This window comes from Astatotilapia calliptera, chromosome 5 (genome assembly GCF_964374335.1).
Source record: "Astatotilapia calliptera chromosome 5, fAstCal68.1, whole genome shotgun sequence".
NCBI lineage: Eukaryota > Metazoa > Chordata > Actinopteri > Cichliformes > Cichlidae > Astatotilapia > Astatotilapia calliptera.
Genome location: NC_137426.1, coordinates 14,454,255 through 14,472,571, shown reverse-complemented (window position 1 = coordinate 14,472,571; position 18,317 = coordinate 14,454,255). Strand labels below are relative to the sequence as shown.

Below are 18,317 nucleotides of genomic sequence, written 5' to 3'. Positions count from 1 at the left end.
CATATGAAATTTCTAACCATCACAAACCAGCCCAAGTCCATGAGTTTTGTTATCTTGTAAAGAGGGAGATGCCAATAAAGTTTTTTGTTTTTAATTAATGCTTGTTATTATTTGTTCTTTTTAAAAGAATTTGGTAAGAAATCACTTAAAGCTTAATTATCAAGCTGTGTTTAAAATAACAGTAGTGATGAAGCTTTATTTGAAATGCTATTAAAATGTTTAATCTGTTTCTGGTTTTATTAAATTAAACAACAGCACTTTAGGACTGAAGAGACAACTGAAGTGTTGTAGTTACATACAGATTAAACAAAAAGGCACATACATGCTTGTAGCATTTTTTTTCAACTCAATATTTCTCATTCAGCAATAGAAACTGCTCTCAAAGTATGTATATAAAAGATGTTGCTTCAGTCTGAAAAGTGAAGCCAGTGCAGACATGCCTGGAGACATGTCTAATAGCCAGCAGGGGGTGGCAGAAAGAGTAGTGATTGTATAGGATTATAAAGGAAAGCGCTCACTGCTTTTCCTTTTTGACCTTAGTAAATACTTTAATGAGTTCATGGCCGCAATTGGTAGTTTCAAGTTTCACTGAACACGATATGTTTATTTTGTAAATTATGTTCTCCATTAATGTGAAAAAGCTACGCTAGATCACTTGATTTCATGTTAAGATCTACCGCGTACTTGTGACTTTGGTGAAAGTGGTAGGCAATAGCACTTTGCAAATCAGTGGATGATGTCACAGTGGCACACCTTCCGTCTTTCATCTATACAGTCTTTGAAAGCTACAACCCTGTTTATTAAACCATGAGTTAGACTCTAGCTAACAATTATAAGTAATGCTGAGCCTGAGAACAGATGTGTTAACGCTATTGTATGAAATCACTTTTCCAATATTTCCATCTCCTTTAAAGTAACTCTTATCTTGTGGATTTTGTTGTCCCAATAAATACATAGTATAAATTGTAAAATTGTGATTTTAATATTTATTTCAATTGTGTCGTGTTAAAAGCATAGCTTCACAGTCAGTTTTTTTTAATGGGATATATATACAATTTCATTACAGTAGAAAATTTTAAAATATAACTCTTAAAGGGGACTAAGTGACAAAAACTAAATCCCTGTGATAGGTTTGTAGCATAAACCTATTCGCTGGAACGTTAAGGACAATTTAATTACACAGCAAATTAAGACACGAGTAGGCAAAGTTTTTCATGTTTCTCGTGCACGGGAGAGAACTGGACAAACGCCGCTCCTTCGCTTGACCCCAGTTGCTCTCATCTTCTCCCCCGTAACACTGCTCTTTTATTGAGGTTACATGAATATGCATAGGTGCATTAACATACACACAAAGAGTACCTTGCCTGTGCGTTGTGTAAGTGTGTGTGTGTGGGGGGGTGGGGTCAGAGTGTGACCCCATAAACAACTTCCCTAACCCTGCTGGTTTGGAAGTCCAGCAGTTCATCTAAACAAAAGGCACTTAGACTAGAACAGATATAGACAGTTTATCCTACCATAAAACAATAAGAGAAGGTATGACCTCTCCCATGCTCCCAGAATGTGGGTGTGAATGCCAGAACACTGTGGAATGCACACCAAGCCTATGCAGACTGCCAAAGATCACACATCCTATCACTACACAATCGATTATACACCTCTAAGCATGTATGGTTAAATATTTCTAAGCATAAATGACAATAAACAATATAAATCTAACACCCTGAATTAGAAAAAGAGTACAGCTCAAATGAGGTCAACCGACAGGGACAGCAGGTTATACTGCTGAACTCGTCCAACCCAAAACAAAAACAAACATAAACAAACAAACGCATCACAAACTTCACATCCTCAAACACAGAAACAACTTAGCCATCTTCCCGTCAATATCATTTTCATCCTCGTCATCATCATCTTCATCCTCATCCTCTTCATCCTCATCATCGTCGTCAGCTGGTTCCACATTCTTGGCGCCTTTGGCTCTGTAGGCAGCCACTTCCATCTCATATTTTTCCTTCAGTTTGGCGTACTTGGCCTCATAGGGGGTCTTTTCTGTGGTACTCATCTTTTTCCACATCTCACCAAACTTCTTGGCGATGTCAGTGATGGAGATCCCCGGGTTATCCGCCTTGATCTTTTCACGGTGTTCAGAGGTGAAGATCAAGAAAGCAGAAGGTGGCTTTTTGGGCGCGTTGGGGTCCTTCTTCTTCTTCTTGCCCTTCTTGGCACCTGCAGGTGGTACATAGGACTTCATCTCCTGGTCATACCGGCGCTTGTCATTCTTGGCCATCTCTTTGAACTTTGCCTTCTCCTCAGGTGACATGGACTTCCATTTTTCTGAGCACAGTTTGGAAACCTCTGTTAATATTACTTTGGCTCCTGGGTGCTTCTTCTTGTGCTCCTTATAGAAGTCCACAACAAAGAATGCGTAGGCGGGGGTTTTTCCTTTCAGCTTTTTGGCTGCAATTAATTTGTTCTAATTAATTAATTTTAAACATGTTTGCATGTATAAATATTTTCTTTGAGCAGAAAGTTCATATCACACTTTGAACATGTCAGGAAAAAACAAATTCTGCATCTAGTTGATTTTGAACTCACTCTCTGAACATGATCTGCATATATTCAACGTAAGCATATCTTTCTAACAAATGTCTAAAACGTGTGTAAGTTTTATTTTTTACATTTTTGGGAAAGATTAAAAAAAAACATTTCTTAATAAGAATGAAAAACTGACTTCACAATTTTAACAGGTCTTGTAGTATTATGGTACATAAGCCTTGGATATGCATAAATATCCTGCTTACCGTTTCCTTCATCTGTCTCAACTATGGACTTCAACTCAACCTCCACTGGATAATGGTCACTCACTTTCAGAGCCTGCAAAAGAAACAAAATGTACTGATTAATAGTTTTTGAACAAATATCGAGGTCTAGCTGAATGTCCCCATGAATCAGCGGTTTGTGCATGGGGTATGTTGTCTGGGGTTGCTAGGGTCTTACAAAAGCAAAATGGTGTTGGGTGAGGGGCCAAGAGAGTGTTTCATAAAACCCTATGAGGACACACTCAAGGGACCAGTTTACCCTCCTGGGACAAGGTTAGGTCTGGGGTGAGAGCTTGATGCTGTGCACCTGGTGTGCAGGTTCAGCCTGAAGAGGCAAAACCTAATGACAGTGACATGATCCTGGGCCATGTTGGCCCAGCATTCTTAGTTTTCATGTGTTTTGGGTTTTGTTCTTTATGTATGCCGTGGTTTCTAGGTTGTTCTGTTAAGATGTTCCTTATTTGATTACCCCCCGTGTGCCCCTCTGTGTATCTGTGAGCCCTCGTTTCCCCTCCTTGTGTTTTATTCCATGTTTTCCCCAGCCTGTTATGTCTGTGCTCTCCTCAGGCTGTCTCTCTTTTCTCTCCAGCAATAAAGCTGTGTTTTTGAGTTCATTCCTGCCTCCGTGAGCTTGCGTTTGGGTCCTCATCCTGCCTGCACACAGCCGCAAACATGACAGACAGTATGGAAAGTATCCATACTGTCATAATGACAGTATGGATACTTTCCATACTGCAGTGGTTTACATTTTCAAAGACAATGAGCTGACAGGCCAAGGGTAGAGTCTTTGTCAAACCCAGGTCATAGAGTTACCAAGGACACTTGAAAAGAGTGACTGTAACACTGTTAATAATTTACCCTAAAGTTTTGTTTGTAAGAATAAAGGTCCGACGTCACTGAACTCTCTCTTTTTTTCTCCCCCTATAAAGACAAGTTGAAAGCTTGCTGATTTTCAACATTTTTGTGGCCATTGATTGACGGCCTCTTAGGAATTTTAATTAAAGCCATAACACCATACCGCAGCTGTACTTTGGTACCGTCTTTAAGCAACCATGCCAGCTTTTACACACCGAGTTCTGTTTTTCATGTCCAGCTATTTCAGTGATCTTTAAACAGACTGAGTGATGTGACAAAAACACAATTATCTGCCTTATAATTTAGTGTCTAAAACCCTTCTGACTAATCATATTCTACGTGTGATATTGCAAATGAGGCAGAGAATATAAGAGTAATTCATTTGGTGAAAACCATTAATCAAAACAGACCTGCTCATCATCGAGATTAAACTCCTCCTTGAAGTTGAAGGCTTTTGCAGATTCTGGTTCCACAGCATTAAGCATGTCATCTCCATAGACCACGATCCTTAACACAGATAGGGAAAAAGGCTTATTTTAAAAACCCATAATACCAAATTTAAATACATAATTAGAAAAAAGCAAGAACATTTAGCACCACTCCATTTTAATGTGGCAAAACAAAAGAATCTACTCCTCTTTATTTCAGATAATTTGAAGAAACAGCGTGATGTGTTTATTTTCTTGCTGACGAACAGATCGATACCAGTCTCACGTCTGTCGATTCAAAATAAAGCTGCAGCCAGCACCTGCTATGCATTACCTGTCATAGGTGTTGGTGTTCTTGGTGCTTGTTGTAGTGTCGACGTTATCTCCAATCAGCCAGTGGAAGTTCTCGTCTTCACGAATGCGAATGGTCTTCATGTCACGGTTGGAAACGTACGAGCCGTCTGCATTGAAGTCACCCAAGATCATAATGTTCTGCAGCACAGACATGAAATATTTGCATTTGAGTGTTTTGCTTTAGCTCCTCAATATATATTTGTTTTGTTTTCCCAGTTTAGTGGTTGGATTGGTTCATACGCCTTTTACTACACATCCATCCATCCATCCATCCATCCATCCATCCATCTTCATCCGCTTTGTCCGGGGTCGGGTCGCGGGGGCAGCAGCCTAAGCAAAGAGGCCCAGACCTCCCTCTCCCCAGCCACCTCCTCCAGCTTATCCGGGGGAATACCAAGGCGTTCCCAGGCCAGCCGAGAGATATAATCTCTCCAGCGTGTCCTGGGTCTGCCCCGGGGCCTCCTCCCGGTGGGACATGCCTGGAACACCTCACCCAGGAGGCGCCCAGGGGGCATCCTTGTCAGATGCCCGAACCACCTCAGCTGGCTCCTTTCGATGTGGAGCAGCAGCTCTGAGCCCCTCCCGGATGGCCGAACTTCTCACCCTATCTCTAAGGGAGAGGCCAGCCACCCTTCGGAGGAAGCTCATTTCTGCCGCTTGTATCCGCGATCTCGTTCTTTCGGTCACTACCCACAGCTCGTGGCCATAGGTGAGGGTAGGGACGTAGATCGACCGGTAAATTGAGAGCTTCGCTTTTACACTCAGCTCCCTCTTCACCACGACGGACCGGTGCAGCGTCCGCATTACTACACAACTCTGTCAAAATCTACAAATTTTCACGAAAGTATGAATTCCTGCTTTCTCTGTTGTGCAACCAACCCAAGCTACAAAGCTTTAGACACTCTCTAACTTCTCCTTACATCAGTTTTCCATTTCGTCTTAATAATCTTGATGACATCGTATAGTTCATCGAGCTCCTTCACAGAGGCCGTTGGTTTGGTGTGAACTGGGATCATAACCAGGTCCTCCACAACTACAGCGAGAACACAAATACACACAGTTTACATCCATGACTCAGTAAAAGGGCTAGATGTTACAGTCCCTGATAATGCATTGCTTTAAATGGAGAGACTCTTGAGGGATCTCTGTTATGAGGAAAGGCAGCCCAGAAACTTTACCAGCAGCAAACATCGTTGTGTGCCTCAACTTTCGGTCTTTTACCCAGGCTAATCTGCCATTTTTTCTTCCTTGGTTAGGTTTAGGAATTAGAGATCTGATCTAGATTATCATATTAAAATTTGGGACACATTGTCAATTGTGGACCTTGGATTCATCGGGTGTTTTGGCCATTATCACTAAACACCCTCATCCAAGGAGGCCCTGCCAGGGTTGATCAGGCCCTGGAGTGTGTCACTGGTTTATGTTATTTCTCTTCTTTCTTCTGTTTAGTTTTCTACAGTTTATTTTCTGTCTATTCACTGCAACTGAGAAATAATACTTACCTCTTTAGCATTTATGGAGCCTCACTTCTTCAAAGGGATAGAAAAGGTGATAGAGAGAAGTAAGACAAGAGGGACAAGATAGGAGAGAGCAGAGAAGAGAGCTGGAAGGGGGGCATAGCCAGTGACTGGTCCTCTCAGCAGTGTCCTCTGATCCCAATCTCTCTAAGCAGTTTGGCTGTTGTACTGGCAACACAGCCCCTGCACCCCACTTCCACCTGGTGCACCTTGATCTTCCAGCCTGTGTCCTCTGCCTCAACTGCCAAGTTGGCATAGCGCAGCTTCTTCCGCTCAAATGCTTCCTCAATTGCTTCCTCCCATGGTACCGTCAGCTCAATGATGTACGCATGTTTTTGAGAGTTAGACCAAAGGACGAGGTCTGGTCGCAGAGTAGTTGTTACGATCTCTGTGGGAAAAATTAGCCTCTGATCCAAGTCCACTTGCATCTGCCAATCCCTGGCAGCCTTCAGCAGGCCCAGGTCCTGGGCTGAGGGGCTTGTCCTCGGCTTGTCTCCCTCCCGGACAAATGTTGATGAAAACTGATGCTCCTCTTGGTTCGTGAAAGGTTGAGCGTTGATGGATTTCCTTTTGCACTCAACTTTCTCGGCTAGACACCTGAGGACCTGGTTGTGAATTTGTGCTTGAGTGTATCTGGGACTGTACACAGGGGGCAGGACTACATTCAAGTCTTACTGATTATTTACATTAGTGTAAATTAGTTCAAATTATTGATTGCCTTTTAATAACATTTATGAAATAATTATATATTACTTAATTACCCTAAAGTTAAAACCAGCTGATTTTCTCTCCATACAAATACACACTTCCCCATAATGTGTAAACAGATTTAGATTATCACAGCTTTAAAAAAAAAAACCTGGACCAGAGACTCATCTGTACATCCAGGTTACATAAAGGTGCAGCCAACAGGAAGGCCACAGAAGACATAGTATCAGCTTTAAAGTGAGCTGTTACACTGATTACACACAAGCTTAACTCCCTGTTGATCCTTGCATTTGTTTCCATGACAAACATATCCTACCTGTATTGCTGCATCTTAATTTCAGGATGTAGGGTTTTCTGTTAATAACATCTTTTCCTGTTGTTGCCTCTTCATTAAACTGCTCATGGTTCACCAACGTAACCACATCACTTCTACACACACACACACACACACACACACACACACACACACACACACACACACACACACACACACACACACACACACACACACAGTGTGGATGTTAATAATATAGTCATCTCAACTCTGGCTCTGAGCAATGAAGCACTGTCCACCTGCTTCCGTTTGCATGGACAAGCCAATCTGAAGAAAGTTTGCTTAAAGCAAGAGGGCTTTAAGGAGCACTGCACCAAGGCCCGGCAGAACTGTGAAGCATGCAAAGCTGCTCTAGTGAGTTCAAGAATAAAAATTTGAAGCTGCAAATGAACAGGATGTGTGTTGTCAGTGAACTCTCACTTGTAGATGAACATGAACCGCTCCTTGTAGCGTGTACTGCCCAGACGATCACTGATGTTATAGGTGTATCCCTCGTGGACTCTGAGAAGATATAAGTTGAGAGAAATTTTGTATAATTCTTTAATTTTGGTCCATTAAATCATGTTATGTCCTCTGATTCTCTGAAAAGAATTGGTTCAGGATGAATGTGTAACGCTTTAGTGAAACATTACCTTTTCATTTAACACAAAAAGCAGGTCAAAGTTGAATTTTTTACATTCATTCAAACTTTATTTCCAAATTACAGTTTGCCTGACAATAAGATGAACATGACCAACAACATAAATTGTTAACATCAGCAGTTTTTAGTGTTGTCATTACAGCTGTCACGCTATCAGACTTTAATACATGATTATTGAAGCCGAAAGAATTCCTGATAATAATATTATTGCATAATACTATTATACAGATGCTGCCAATAAGTGTGCTATTTAAAAAAGGAAATGTACCATTGTGTTTATAATACACAAATAACTTCAGAAGTAACTGTGTAAATATTCTTTAATGTAATAATCCTTAAAAATCGTAATCATTTTTGGTTACCATGAGAAAATTGTTATTCTTTGGGCCACCATCATCATGCTTAAACACGAGCACCCTAAATGATAATAACAGCGATGATGCTGGAAACAAAGCATTTCCTTACTTGTTGAGTTCTTTCATGAAGATTTCTATGGACTCTCCGCTGGTGTCCACCACCTCCAGGATCAGAATGATGTCATATCGAGACACAATCTTTGAAACAGAGAGAAAAAAAAAGCTGAACTGATCAGATGCGTTACTACCTTAAAGATAATTGTTCAGTTAAGATTTAGCTCTTCCAGATATGTAAAATATAAACTGACATTTTTCTATGTTTTAAAAAAAAATACTTATGTAAATATTCTGAGTTGCAACAATAAAGCTGAAGAGGTATCAAAAAAAGACAGAGATGGGAACAATCAGAGAAATGCTGAGTGACTTAAATTGTGTGGTTATAGAGGTAATGGTGGTTCTGTGAATGAAGGGCAAGCTGCCACTGAGCGTGGTTACTTGAAGGGACAACAGGCCAGTGGATCCACGTTTAAATTAACACACCCTGATTGTGTGTTTGCTATTGTGGTTCCTAAACAGCCGACACTCAGGGCGGCTGACCTGTACAGTGGCTTGTTGACTAAATATGAAACAGATCTAATACAATAACAATAATAAAACATGGGTTTAAGCAAAGAATTGGAAATGTAACCTCATCACCAGAATAAAAGTAAAGTAAAAACCAGTGATTCAATGATACAGCAAGAAACCACAAGTCAAAATACAACTTACTCCATGTATTTCAGTATATTTTCAGATGCATATATAGGATTACATTTTTACTTAAACAGTGAGTCCTGATACTTATTTTACCACTTTGCAACTCAGCTATTTAATAGAAAGTTTTTATATAATACTTAATTACTTAAATACTTAATAATTGGTAGGAGGGCTGGACTACTTTTCTACATTGTTATCGTCCTCTGTCTTCTTTCCGTGACAAAAAGGCAAAGCTTACTATTTTGTCACATGATCAGACATTTTAATGAAAGCAGGAGCCAGACCTGCAGGTCATTTACAGTTTTGTAAGGTGAAAGTATGTGTGGGCTTTTATACTGGTTATTACCTTAGTCAGGATTTCGAGGACATCAGGGTCTGACACTTTCTTCTTTCCAAACTTCTTAATGTTAAAAGATGCTATTTTCATGATGGCTGCAAAAAGAGGACAAGCATAGCAATCAGAATTATTGTCTGAAGGCCAAGAAAAATTCCCAACAGATATTCCCATTTTTCCAAGTGGACCATTATTGCTTTTGCCATACTGGTCCACTTGATTGTCATAGTTTATTCGATCTACCCGAGCACCCAGCCCCGGACACTGAGAACCACCAACGGGTGGGAGCATCAGCCACTTGCAGCGAGCGTAGTTGGGGAAGATAGGCATTGTATAGGAATTTCTTTTACTTATGTATTAATCACATTATTTTATCCTATAATGCCTTGATGCCACTGGATTTTAACATATCTCACACTCATACAGTAAGATAAATGGTGGGGTCTAGTAAGGACGTTGGGGGAAGCAGACAGCTCCACAGAAAGAAACCTTTGTCTCTTTGAGGACTCTGGGAGGTAGCAAGGGAGTGTGAAACAGCTGTGTACTGCCTTTTGTTCCTGAAGAAGGTATTTAACTGGGAACCATGTTAGGCTCAGTTATACTCATCCAACATGGAGGCACACAGAACTAAACACTGCACACACACTCATACCACCATCATCCCTGTGCCCAAGAACAGCAAACCCTCATCCCTGAACGATTACCGGCCAGTTGCACTGACCTCGGTAGTAATGAAGGTGTTTGAGAGGCTGCTGAAGAACATCGTCTCCTCCTCCATCCCAGACACCACAGATCCGCTGCAGTTCGCCTACAGATCCAACAGATCCACAGAGGATGCCATCGCCCACGTCCTACACACCACTCTCAGCCATGTGGACAAGAAACAGGGTAACTATGTGCGAATGCTGTTTGTTGATTACAGTTCAGCGTTTAACACAATAGTGCCCTGCAGACTGTTCACAAAGCTGAGGGATCTGGGACTTAACAGCCGTCTGTGTGCATGGGTGTTGGACTTCCTCACTGGCAGAACTCAGGTGGTGAGGGTGGGCAGGTGCTTCTCCAACAGCATCACCATCAACACAGGAGCACCTCAGGGATGTGTCCTCTCGCCACTGCTCTACTCCCTCTACACTTCAGACTGTGTGGCCACCCATGGCTCCAACACCATTGTGAAGTTTGCTGACGACACAGTGGTGTTGGGTGCCATCTCCAACAACGATGAGACGGCCTGCATGGATGAAGTGAAGAATCTGGCATCGTGGTGCCAGGACAACCACCTCCAGCTGAACGTCGGCAAGACCAAGGAGCTGGTGGTGGACTTCAGAAGGGGTCAGCACAGAGACTACAAGCCCATTATCATCAATGGAGCTCCAGTGGAGAGGGTGCAGTCCTTCAAGTATCTTGGTGTCCACATCTCCTCAGACCTGACATGGGCTGCCCACATTCAGGTCCAGACCAAAAAGGCTAGGCAGCGCCTGTATCACCTACGACAACTGAAGAAGTTCAGGGTCTCTCCAAAGATCCTCAGGATTTTCTATACAGGCGCTGTGGAGAGCATCCTCACACAGAACATGACATCGTGGTTTGGGAACAGCTGTGTGAAGGACCAAAAAGCTCTCCAGAGAGTGATCCATACAGCAGAACGCTGCTGCAGGATTGCTCGCCCCCCGCTTCAGGACACCTACACCAGGAGATGCCGGACTAGAGCAGCGCAGATACTGAAGGACCCGTCCCATCCTGGCAACAAACTGTTCCAACTTCTGCAATCTGGTAGAAGGTTCCGCATCTTCCGGGCAAGGACAGAGAGACTCAAGAGGAGCTTCTATCCCCAAGCCATCCGTGCCCTAAACACACACACCCGCCCTCTTACATCATCTATAATTGACTGAGACAGGACTCTTCCAGACACTAAACCAAGGCACAATGTACATTTCAATTCCTTTAATTTTAAATATGTTTATATTGTCTATCCTGTAAAATAGTCAGATGTCTATTCACATTAATGTGCAGAATTCACCTGCTTGCTGCTACTGCTGCACATTCACCCAATGTATATACTACATATATATATATATATATATAAAAAAAAAAAAAAAACACCCAGCACGCCCCTGCGGGCGGTTTATCCTTCAAGCTCGGGTCCTCTACCAGAGGCCTGGGAGCTTGAGGGTCCTGCGCAGTATCTTAGCTGTTCCCAGGACTGCGCTCTTCTGGACAGAGATCTCCGATGTTGTTCCCGGGATCTGCTGGAGCCACTCGCCTAGCTTGGGAGTCACCGCACCTAGTGCTCCGATTACCACGGGGACCACCATTACCTTCACCCTCCACATCCTCTCGAGCTCTTCTCTGAGCCCTTGGTATTTCTCCAGCTTCTCGTGTTCCTTCTTCCTGATATTGCTGTCATTCGGAACCGCTACATCGATCACTACGGCCGTCTTCTTCTGTTTGTCTACCACCACTATGTCCGGTTGGTTAGCCACCACCATTTTGTCCGTCTGTATCTGGAAGTCCCACAGGATCTTAGCTCGGTCATTCTTCACCACCCTTGGGGGCATCTCCCATTTTGACCTCGGGACTTCCAGGTTATACTCGGCACAGATGTTCCTGTACACTATGCCGGCCACTTGGTTATGGCGTTCCATGTATGCCTTGCCTGCTAGCATCTTGCACCCTGCTGTTATGTGCTGGATTGTCTCTGGGGCATCTTTACACAGCCTGCACCTGGGGTCTTGCCTGGTGTGATAGACCCCAGCCTCTATGGATCTTGTACTCAGAGCTTGTTCTTGTGCTGCCATGATTAGTGCCTCTGTGCTGTCTTTCAGTCCAGCTTTGTCCAGCCACTGGTAGGATTTCTGGATATCAGCCACCTCCTCTATCTGCCGGTGGTACATACCGTGCAGGGGCCTGTCCTTCCATGATGGTTCCTCGTCTCCCTCCTCTTTCTTGGGTTTCTGCTGCCTGAGGTATTCACTGAGCACTCGGTCAGTTGGGGCCATCTCTCATCCTGGACTGTGGTGCTGACACTCACCAGTCCCCGGCCCCCTTCCTTCCGCTTAGCGTACAGCCTCAGGGTGCTGGACTTGGGGTGAAACCCTCCATGCATGGTAAGGAGCTTTCTTCTCTTTATGTCAGTGGCTTCTATCTCCTCCTTTGGCCAGCCTATTACCCCAGCAGGGTACCTGATCACGGGCAGGGCGTACGTGTTGATGGCCCGGATCTTGTTCTTACCATTCAGCTGACTCCTCAGGACTTGCCTGACCCTCTGCAGGTACTTGGTGGTTGCAGCCTTTCTAGCGGCCTCTTCATGGTTCCCATTTGCCTGCGGGATCCCCAGGTACTTGTAACTGTCCTCTATGTCTGCAATGTTGCCTTCTGGTAGTTCAATCCCCTCAGTTCTGACTACCTTCCCTCTCTTTGATACCATCCGACTACACTTCTCCAGTCCGAACGACATTCCAATGTCATTGCTGTATAGCCTGGTAGTGTGGATCAGTGAATCGATGTCTCGTTCACTCTTGGCATACAGCTTGATGTCATCCATGTACAGGAGGTGGCTGACAACTGCTCCGTTCCGTAGTCGGTATCCGTAGCCAGTCTTGTTAATGATCTCACTGAGGGGGTTCAGGCCTATGCAGAACAGCAGTGGGGACAGAGCATCTCCTTGGTAGATCCCGCACTTGATGGTGACTTGTGCTATGGGCTTGGAGTTGGCCTCTAGTGTTGTACGCCACATCCCCATTGAGTTCCTGATGAAGGCTCTTAGGGTCCCATTGATCTTGTACAATTCTAGGCATTCCAGTATCCAGCTGTGGGGCATTGAGTCATAGGCCTTCTTGTAATCAATCCAGGCAGTGCACAGGTTGGTCAGTCTGGTCTTGCAGTCTCGGCTGATTGTTCTGTCTACCAGTAGCTGGTGTTTTGCGCCTCTGGTATTCTTGCCAATTCCTTTCTGTGTCCCGCTCATGTATTGACCCATGTGCCTGTTCATCTTAGCCGATATGATGCCTGACAGGAGCTTCCATGTAGTACTGAGGCAGGTTATTGGTCGGTAGTTGGAGGGGACCGGTCCCTTCTTGGGGTCCTTGGGGATCAGGACCGTCCGGCCTTCAGTTAGCCATTCCGGTGTCTCTCGTTAACTAGCAGCTGGTTCATTTGTGCTGCCAGACGCTCGTGGAGTGCAGTCAGCTTCTTCAGCCAGTAGGCATGAACCATGTCGGGCCCTGGTGTTGTCCAACTCTTCATACTGGAGACTCTTTCTTGGATATCTGCCACTGTGATGGTTACTGGACCCTGTTCAGGGAGGTCGCTGTGGTCTGCCCTCAGATCCTCTAGCCACTGAGCATTGCCGTTATGGGTTGCATCCTTCTCCCATATGCTCTTCCAGTATTGCTCCGTCTCCAGCCTTGGTGGTGCTGTTCTCTTATTGTTCCCTTGCCACTGAGAGTACACCTTTGCTGGTTCTGTGGAGAACAGCTGGTTTATTCTCCTGCCTTCTATCTCTCTGGTGTACCTCCTCAAGCGGCTGGCCAAGGCTGTGAGTCTTTGCTTGGCAGTTTCCAAGGCCTCAGGTATGGACAGCTTGCTGTATTTCTTAGGCACCTTATTTGTCGCACCTTTCTGCAACTCCGTTAGTTGGCTAACCTCCCTCCGTGCTACTTTGATCTTGCCCTCTAGCCTCCTTCTCCATGGAGGGTACTGCCCCTTGTCGCTGTTCAACGTGTAGCCAAGCATCTCACTGATCACTGCTGCCGTATTGTAGATCAGCTTGTTAGTGTCGGTAATCGTGGTTGTAGGTATTGCCCGTAGTGCTGCATTAACATCATCTAGCAGACCTTCTGAGGGTACTTCACGTTGGGTATCGAAGAATCCATAGGTCCCTCATCCTATTCATGTAGCCCCTTCCGCCAGGGTTACTTGCGTAGTAGCATTCCAACAACGCCCTGTTTTCGTCTCTTGCCCACCGATGCCTTCTTGTTCCAGTAGCCCACTTTTCGTCAGGGTGCCCTGGTTCCTCAACACCTGACGCGGACCTTGTTGATCCGGGCGACGTCCGAGCCGGCATGCCTTCATATTTATTTGTCTCGCTCATGTCTGCGGTAGGCTCGCTTAGCATAGGGGGTCTAGCCTTAGGACCCTTACTGGATACAGACGCCCCAGGCAGGAATCGAACTTGCGATCCTCTGTTCCAAAGGCGTGTAGTCTAACCACTACGCTATCCAGCTGCTCATATATATATATATATATATATATATATATATATATATATATATATATATATATATATATATATATATATATATATATATATATATATATATATATATATATATATATATATATATATATATATATATATATATATATATATATATATATATATATATATATATATATATATATAGTGTGTCAGGCTACATTTCACTGTGTGTTATACTTGTATAACTATGCATGTGACAAATAAAGAACCTTGAACCTTGAACCTTGAACCATACTCCCCAAAAATACTCTGTACCCCAAGGTCCAGGGACCCCCAGAAGAGCAATCCACCCCCAGACCCAGGAAATGGTTCCATTTACTCTGGGGTGGACACAAGCAGACTGCCCCCAGTCCTGCAGCAGCAGGAAGGCCCAACAGCCCAGACCCCAACCAGACGGCCAGCTCCTTCTCCCGCACCCTGCCCCAAATGGCGCACAGAGAATGGGGTTATGAAGACCCCATACAAGGGGCATGGTACCAATGACCCTCTGTCAGATAGCAGCTGGCCTCAGCACGGCCCCTCCTGAGAACCCTCAATGTCTACATGTATTTAAAATTGAGAGGTGGGCACCTGCACCAGAGGTGAGGCTGAATAAACCCACTCTGGGCAGCTTTCCCAATCGGCTGAGGCCTTCATGAAACACTACAAAGTTCATATTTTCTGCAAATAACCCATGTTTTTTCCCCACGGGACAATTTAAATGTTTGATAGTTGTTTGAATTGTACAACAGGTGTATTCACCTTTATGGAGAAACTAAAAGGATGGACATAAATACATAAAATAATTAATGAAATCAAGTATGAAAGATTAACCTGAAATAAGTAAAAGAAAATCTTGTTCAGACTCCAAAATACATGAATACATTTTAACCTGTTTTTAAATTAGTGTTTGATTAAATCAGATGATTTTTTTCTGTGTTTATTTTTATTTTTAGTCGAAATGTATCTTTTGATTTTAATTTTTCTATTGCATTTGTTTTTCTTATTTGAGGACCTTTTTAAACAACATTAAACATTTTGGAGTTTTTTTTTTTTTGCTGCTGCTGACGTATTTTAACAAATCAGTAAGCTCTTCTCAAAATCCTCCCCACTGAGATCCCTCACATTAGTGTGAGGAACGAAGACAGGAAACCTGTTCTAACAGGTTCAGTCTCCGTCTTTACAGCACTGCTTTCCAAAGCCCCGTCTCCGTTGAGCTGAGTCTATACCTGCAGCTTTACATCAATACTGCACCTTTAATACTCTATCAGTGACTCATATACACTTTTTCCTAACCCATGTACCAGCCAACAAATGTAAAAGGAAATTAAAGGGTTTACTAGAAGTCAAAACACAGTGGGTGTGACACTGACTCCATGCAGCAGTTGTGAGTCTCCAGTGATGCCTTTTCCTGCCAGATATGCTCCTTATAGAAGCAGCTTCTTCAGTTTAACCATCAGCTGTAGGGAGTTTTAATCATTAGAATTAAAGGATCTAAGCCGTCATATATGGTTTTAAATAAAGACTTCAGGTCATGTACAAAGAATGTTTACGACCTAAACACTTTCTACCCTTTCATCAACATGACATTAATCAGAGATGATACTCCTAATATGCTCAAACCTTCCATTTGCAAGGTACAGCCAATCAGAAGAGAAGTTGAAATAAGTTGATTCAGACAGGGGATGAACAGAGGAGCAGCACCGAGGCTTAGCACAAAATAAATATGGATTATTTTTAACTGAATCATGCAAAGCTACACATACAAGAAGTAGTTGATGCGTCAGCTCAACAACAGTCTAGAGAATCATCTGTACTGTGACTGATACTTGCACCTGACATTTACTGTGCTTGTTGTGTCTTTTTAACTACATTTAATATGCCTAATATGTGTTTCCTCATTCAATTTATATAACTATTTTGATTTTTAACTTTGTTACTGTAGTGTTTCTTTCACTTTGGTTCGTTCCATTTATAAATCTATTCTGACAAAGGCTGCATTCAGTTTTTCTTTTGGTATAAACGTAATACTTTAAGTACACAAGGACAAGTTAGAAAACCTCTAAGTAAAAAAAAAAAAGTTAGGTATGTAAGAACAGAAAAAAATGAGGCAGGTGTCTTGTTGTGATAGGGTGAGGTGCTCATCCTTTCAGGACTGCCTCTGAGCAGAGTTGGTTTTGGGTACTCGACTAGCCTGCACGCCTCCTAGATGTTTTGGGCATGTCCAAGTGGAGCAGACTGAGGACACGCTCTGCAGAATACATCAGCTGACTTGGGGAATCCTTCGAAACGCTGGAGTGTGTGGCGGGGAGAAGGAGATCTGGAGAGGCTCAGACTCAGCTAATGGTGGAAAACTAATAAACAAAATAAAGAATGAACAGTTGTTCACAGGCCTGGGTATGAGTCCACACACATCAGGGTGGATATTAACTGTCAGTGTTCCCGCCCTGGCGCCACTTATTGTTTCCAAGTTGTGGTTTAACCGAGCACAAAAAAATGTTGTCGGACTGGTTTGCTTTTGTGCTCCTATTTAGACACCCGATCAGAAGAGATTGCAGCTGATAACAGCTGCAACAAAGCAAGCAACCTCAATCCTGATGATGTTTTGGTAAAAACTGGGAGAAGGTCAGGGGTTCGAATCCACTGAACGCCTACCCTGAGGCACCCATGAGCAACGTACCGTCCCTACACACTGCTCCCCAGGCGTTGCATTGGTGGCTGCCCACTGCCTCACTGTGTGAATGGGTTAAATGCATTTTTCCACCCAGCAGTGGTGGTAAACTCAAAACAAGACGCAAAAAGAAACTATATCAAAATGGACCATGGACCATGACAGAAAGACCAGCACTCATTTCCTGTTTCAGACACCTGCTCAATGATGACCAAGGTGCACTAACGCCAACAAAGTATTAACTGCAACCCAAATAATCTCCTCTCCTTAAACTTGTCCAGGTTTTTTCCTACTAACCTAAAGGAGCACTTACCAAATCTTTTTTTGCTGTAATACGTCAGTTAGAGGGCAGGTTCAAATGTGTTCTTGGGTCATTTCGTTTGGAGACTTGTCGGTGGTTTGCACCAATCATGTGTGGTTCTCCCTCTGGCTGCATGGATTTTTATTGGGTACTCTGGCTTACTTCCTTCCTCCCTAAGAAATTCATTCTAAATTAGCCATGTGAATGTGACTGTGAGTGATTATCTGCCTCTTTGTGTTGGCCCTGTGATTACAACCAAGCCAGAGCATACCCTGCCTCTTTTCCCACAATCCTGAATTTGATAAGTAAATTTAATCAAATGGATTTGTATATTTGTATTTTTACTGCTCTGTGTAAGTTCACACTGAGATATTTATAATTCCTGCTGGACTCCTTTGTTTTTTTCTTTACTTGACTTTGACATTTGCTTTTCTTGCACTTTTACCTTAATTTCCTACATCTTGGCCTCTTTCATGAGCCACAGTTTGTTCCACCTCTATTTAACATTGTTCATTAAAAGCTTTCATTAAAAAACAAAAAACAAAAAAACAAAAACAGTTATGTATTCATAATAGCAGAAGGAGTCATTGTACTTTGGTAGCCTTTAAAAGGATTGCCATGGAAAAACAAGACAAAACATGGTAATGACAAGGTAAAGGAATCAGGTTTGAATTTGCAAGACAGAGCTCATCCTATTACTCTACCATGACATATTTGCTTACATTATGTGGCAGTCTCCAAGCAGTGTGACAGGCTCCTTTAAGTGAAACCCACTGATGGGTGGGCGAAGCTCCACCTCTAACCGCAGGACCAAAAAACACAGGAAATGTATTTCTCTCAGCTATTGTTCACTGGAAGAGAGGCTCCAACTGAGAGGAAAGGGGAAATAATTCTTCACAGCAGAAGTAAACGTAACACAGCATCGTAATCCTGCATTTCAACCTGCCTTTGACTGAAGAAAAACAAGCAAAGAGAAAGTGAAGTTGAACTTCCTCCTTTCATGCTCTG

The 18,317-nt window shown here is 43.2% G+C and overlaps 1 protein-coding gene across 1 annotated transcript; it reads right to left on the bottom strand.

The window, feature by feature from the left end:
* Nucleotides 1–1,208: 1,208 nt before the first annotated feature.
* dnase1l4.1 (deoxyribonuclease 1 like 4, tandem duplicate 1) lies at nt 1,209–18,173 on the bottom strand. The gene is made up of 10 exons (XM_026167331.2): nt 18,032–18,173; nt 9,114–9,199; nt 8,121–8,209; nt 7,436–7,516; nt 6,998–7,110; nt 5,377–5,489; nt 4,437–4,594; nt 4,085–4,181; nt 2,802–2,874; nt 1,209–2,457 (listed from the first exon to the last, which is right to left on the bottom strand). The coding sequence occupies exons 2-10, from the start codon at nt 9,192–9,194 to the stop codon at nt 1,841–1,843; spliced, it is 1,422 nt and encodes a 473-aa protein (XP_026023116.2). The 5' UTR covers nt 9,195–9,199; nt 18,032–18,173; the 3' UTR covers nt 1,209–1,840.
* Between the last annotated feature and the right edge of the window lie 144 nt (nt 18,174–18,317).

Bases quoted from the DNA above. Each gene is read 5' to 3' on its own strand.
- dnase1l4.1 (XM_026167331.2), bottom strand. From the start codon at position 9,194: ATGAAAATAGCATCTTTTAACATTAAGAAGTTTGGAAAGAAGAAAGTG. The intron at 8,210-9,113 runs GTAATAACCAGT...TCTGTTTCAAAG, and splicing joins TCCTCGAAATCCTGACTAAG to ATTGTGTCTCGATATGACAT. The intron at 4,182-4,436 runs GTAATGCATAGC...ATCTGTGTTAAG, and splicing joins AACACCAACACCTATGACAG to GATCGTGGTCTATGGAGATG.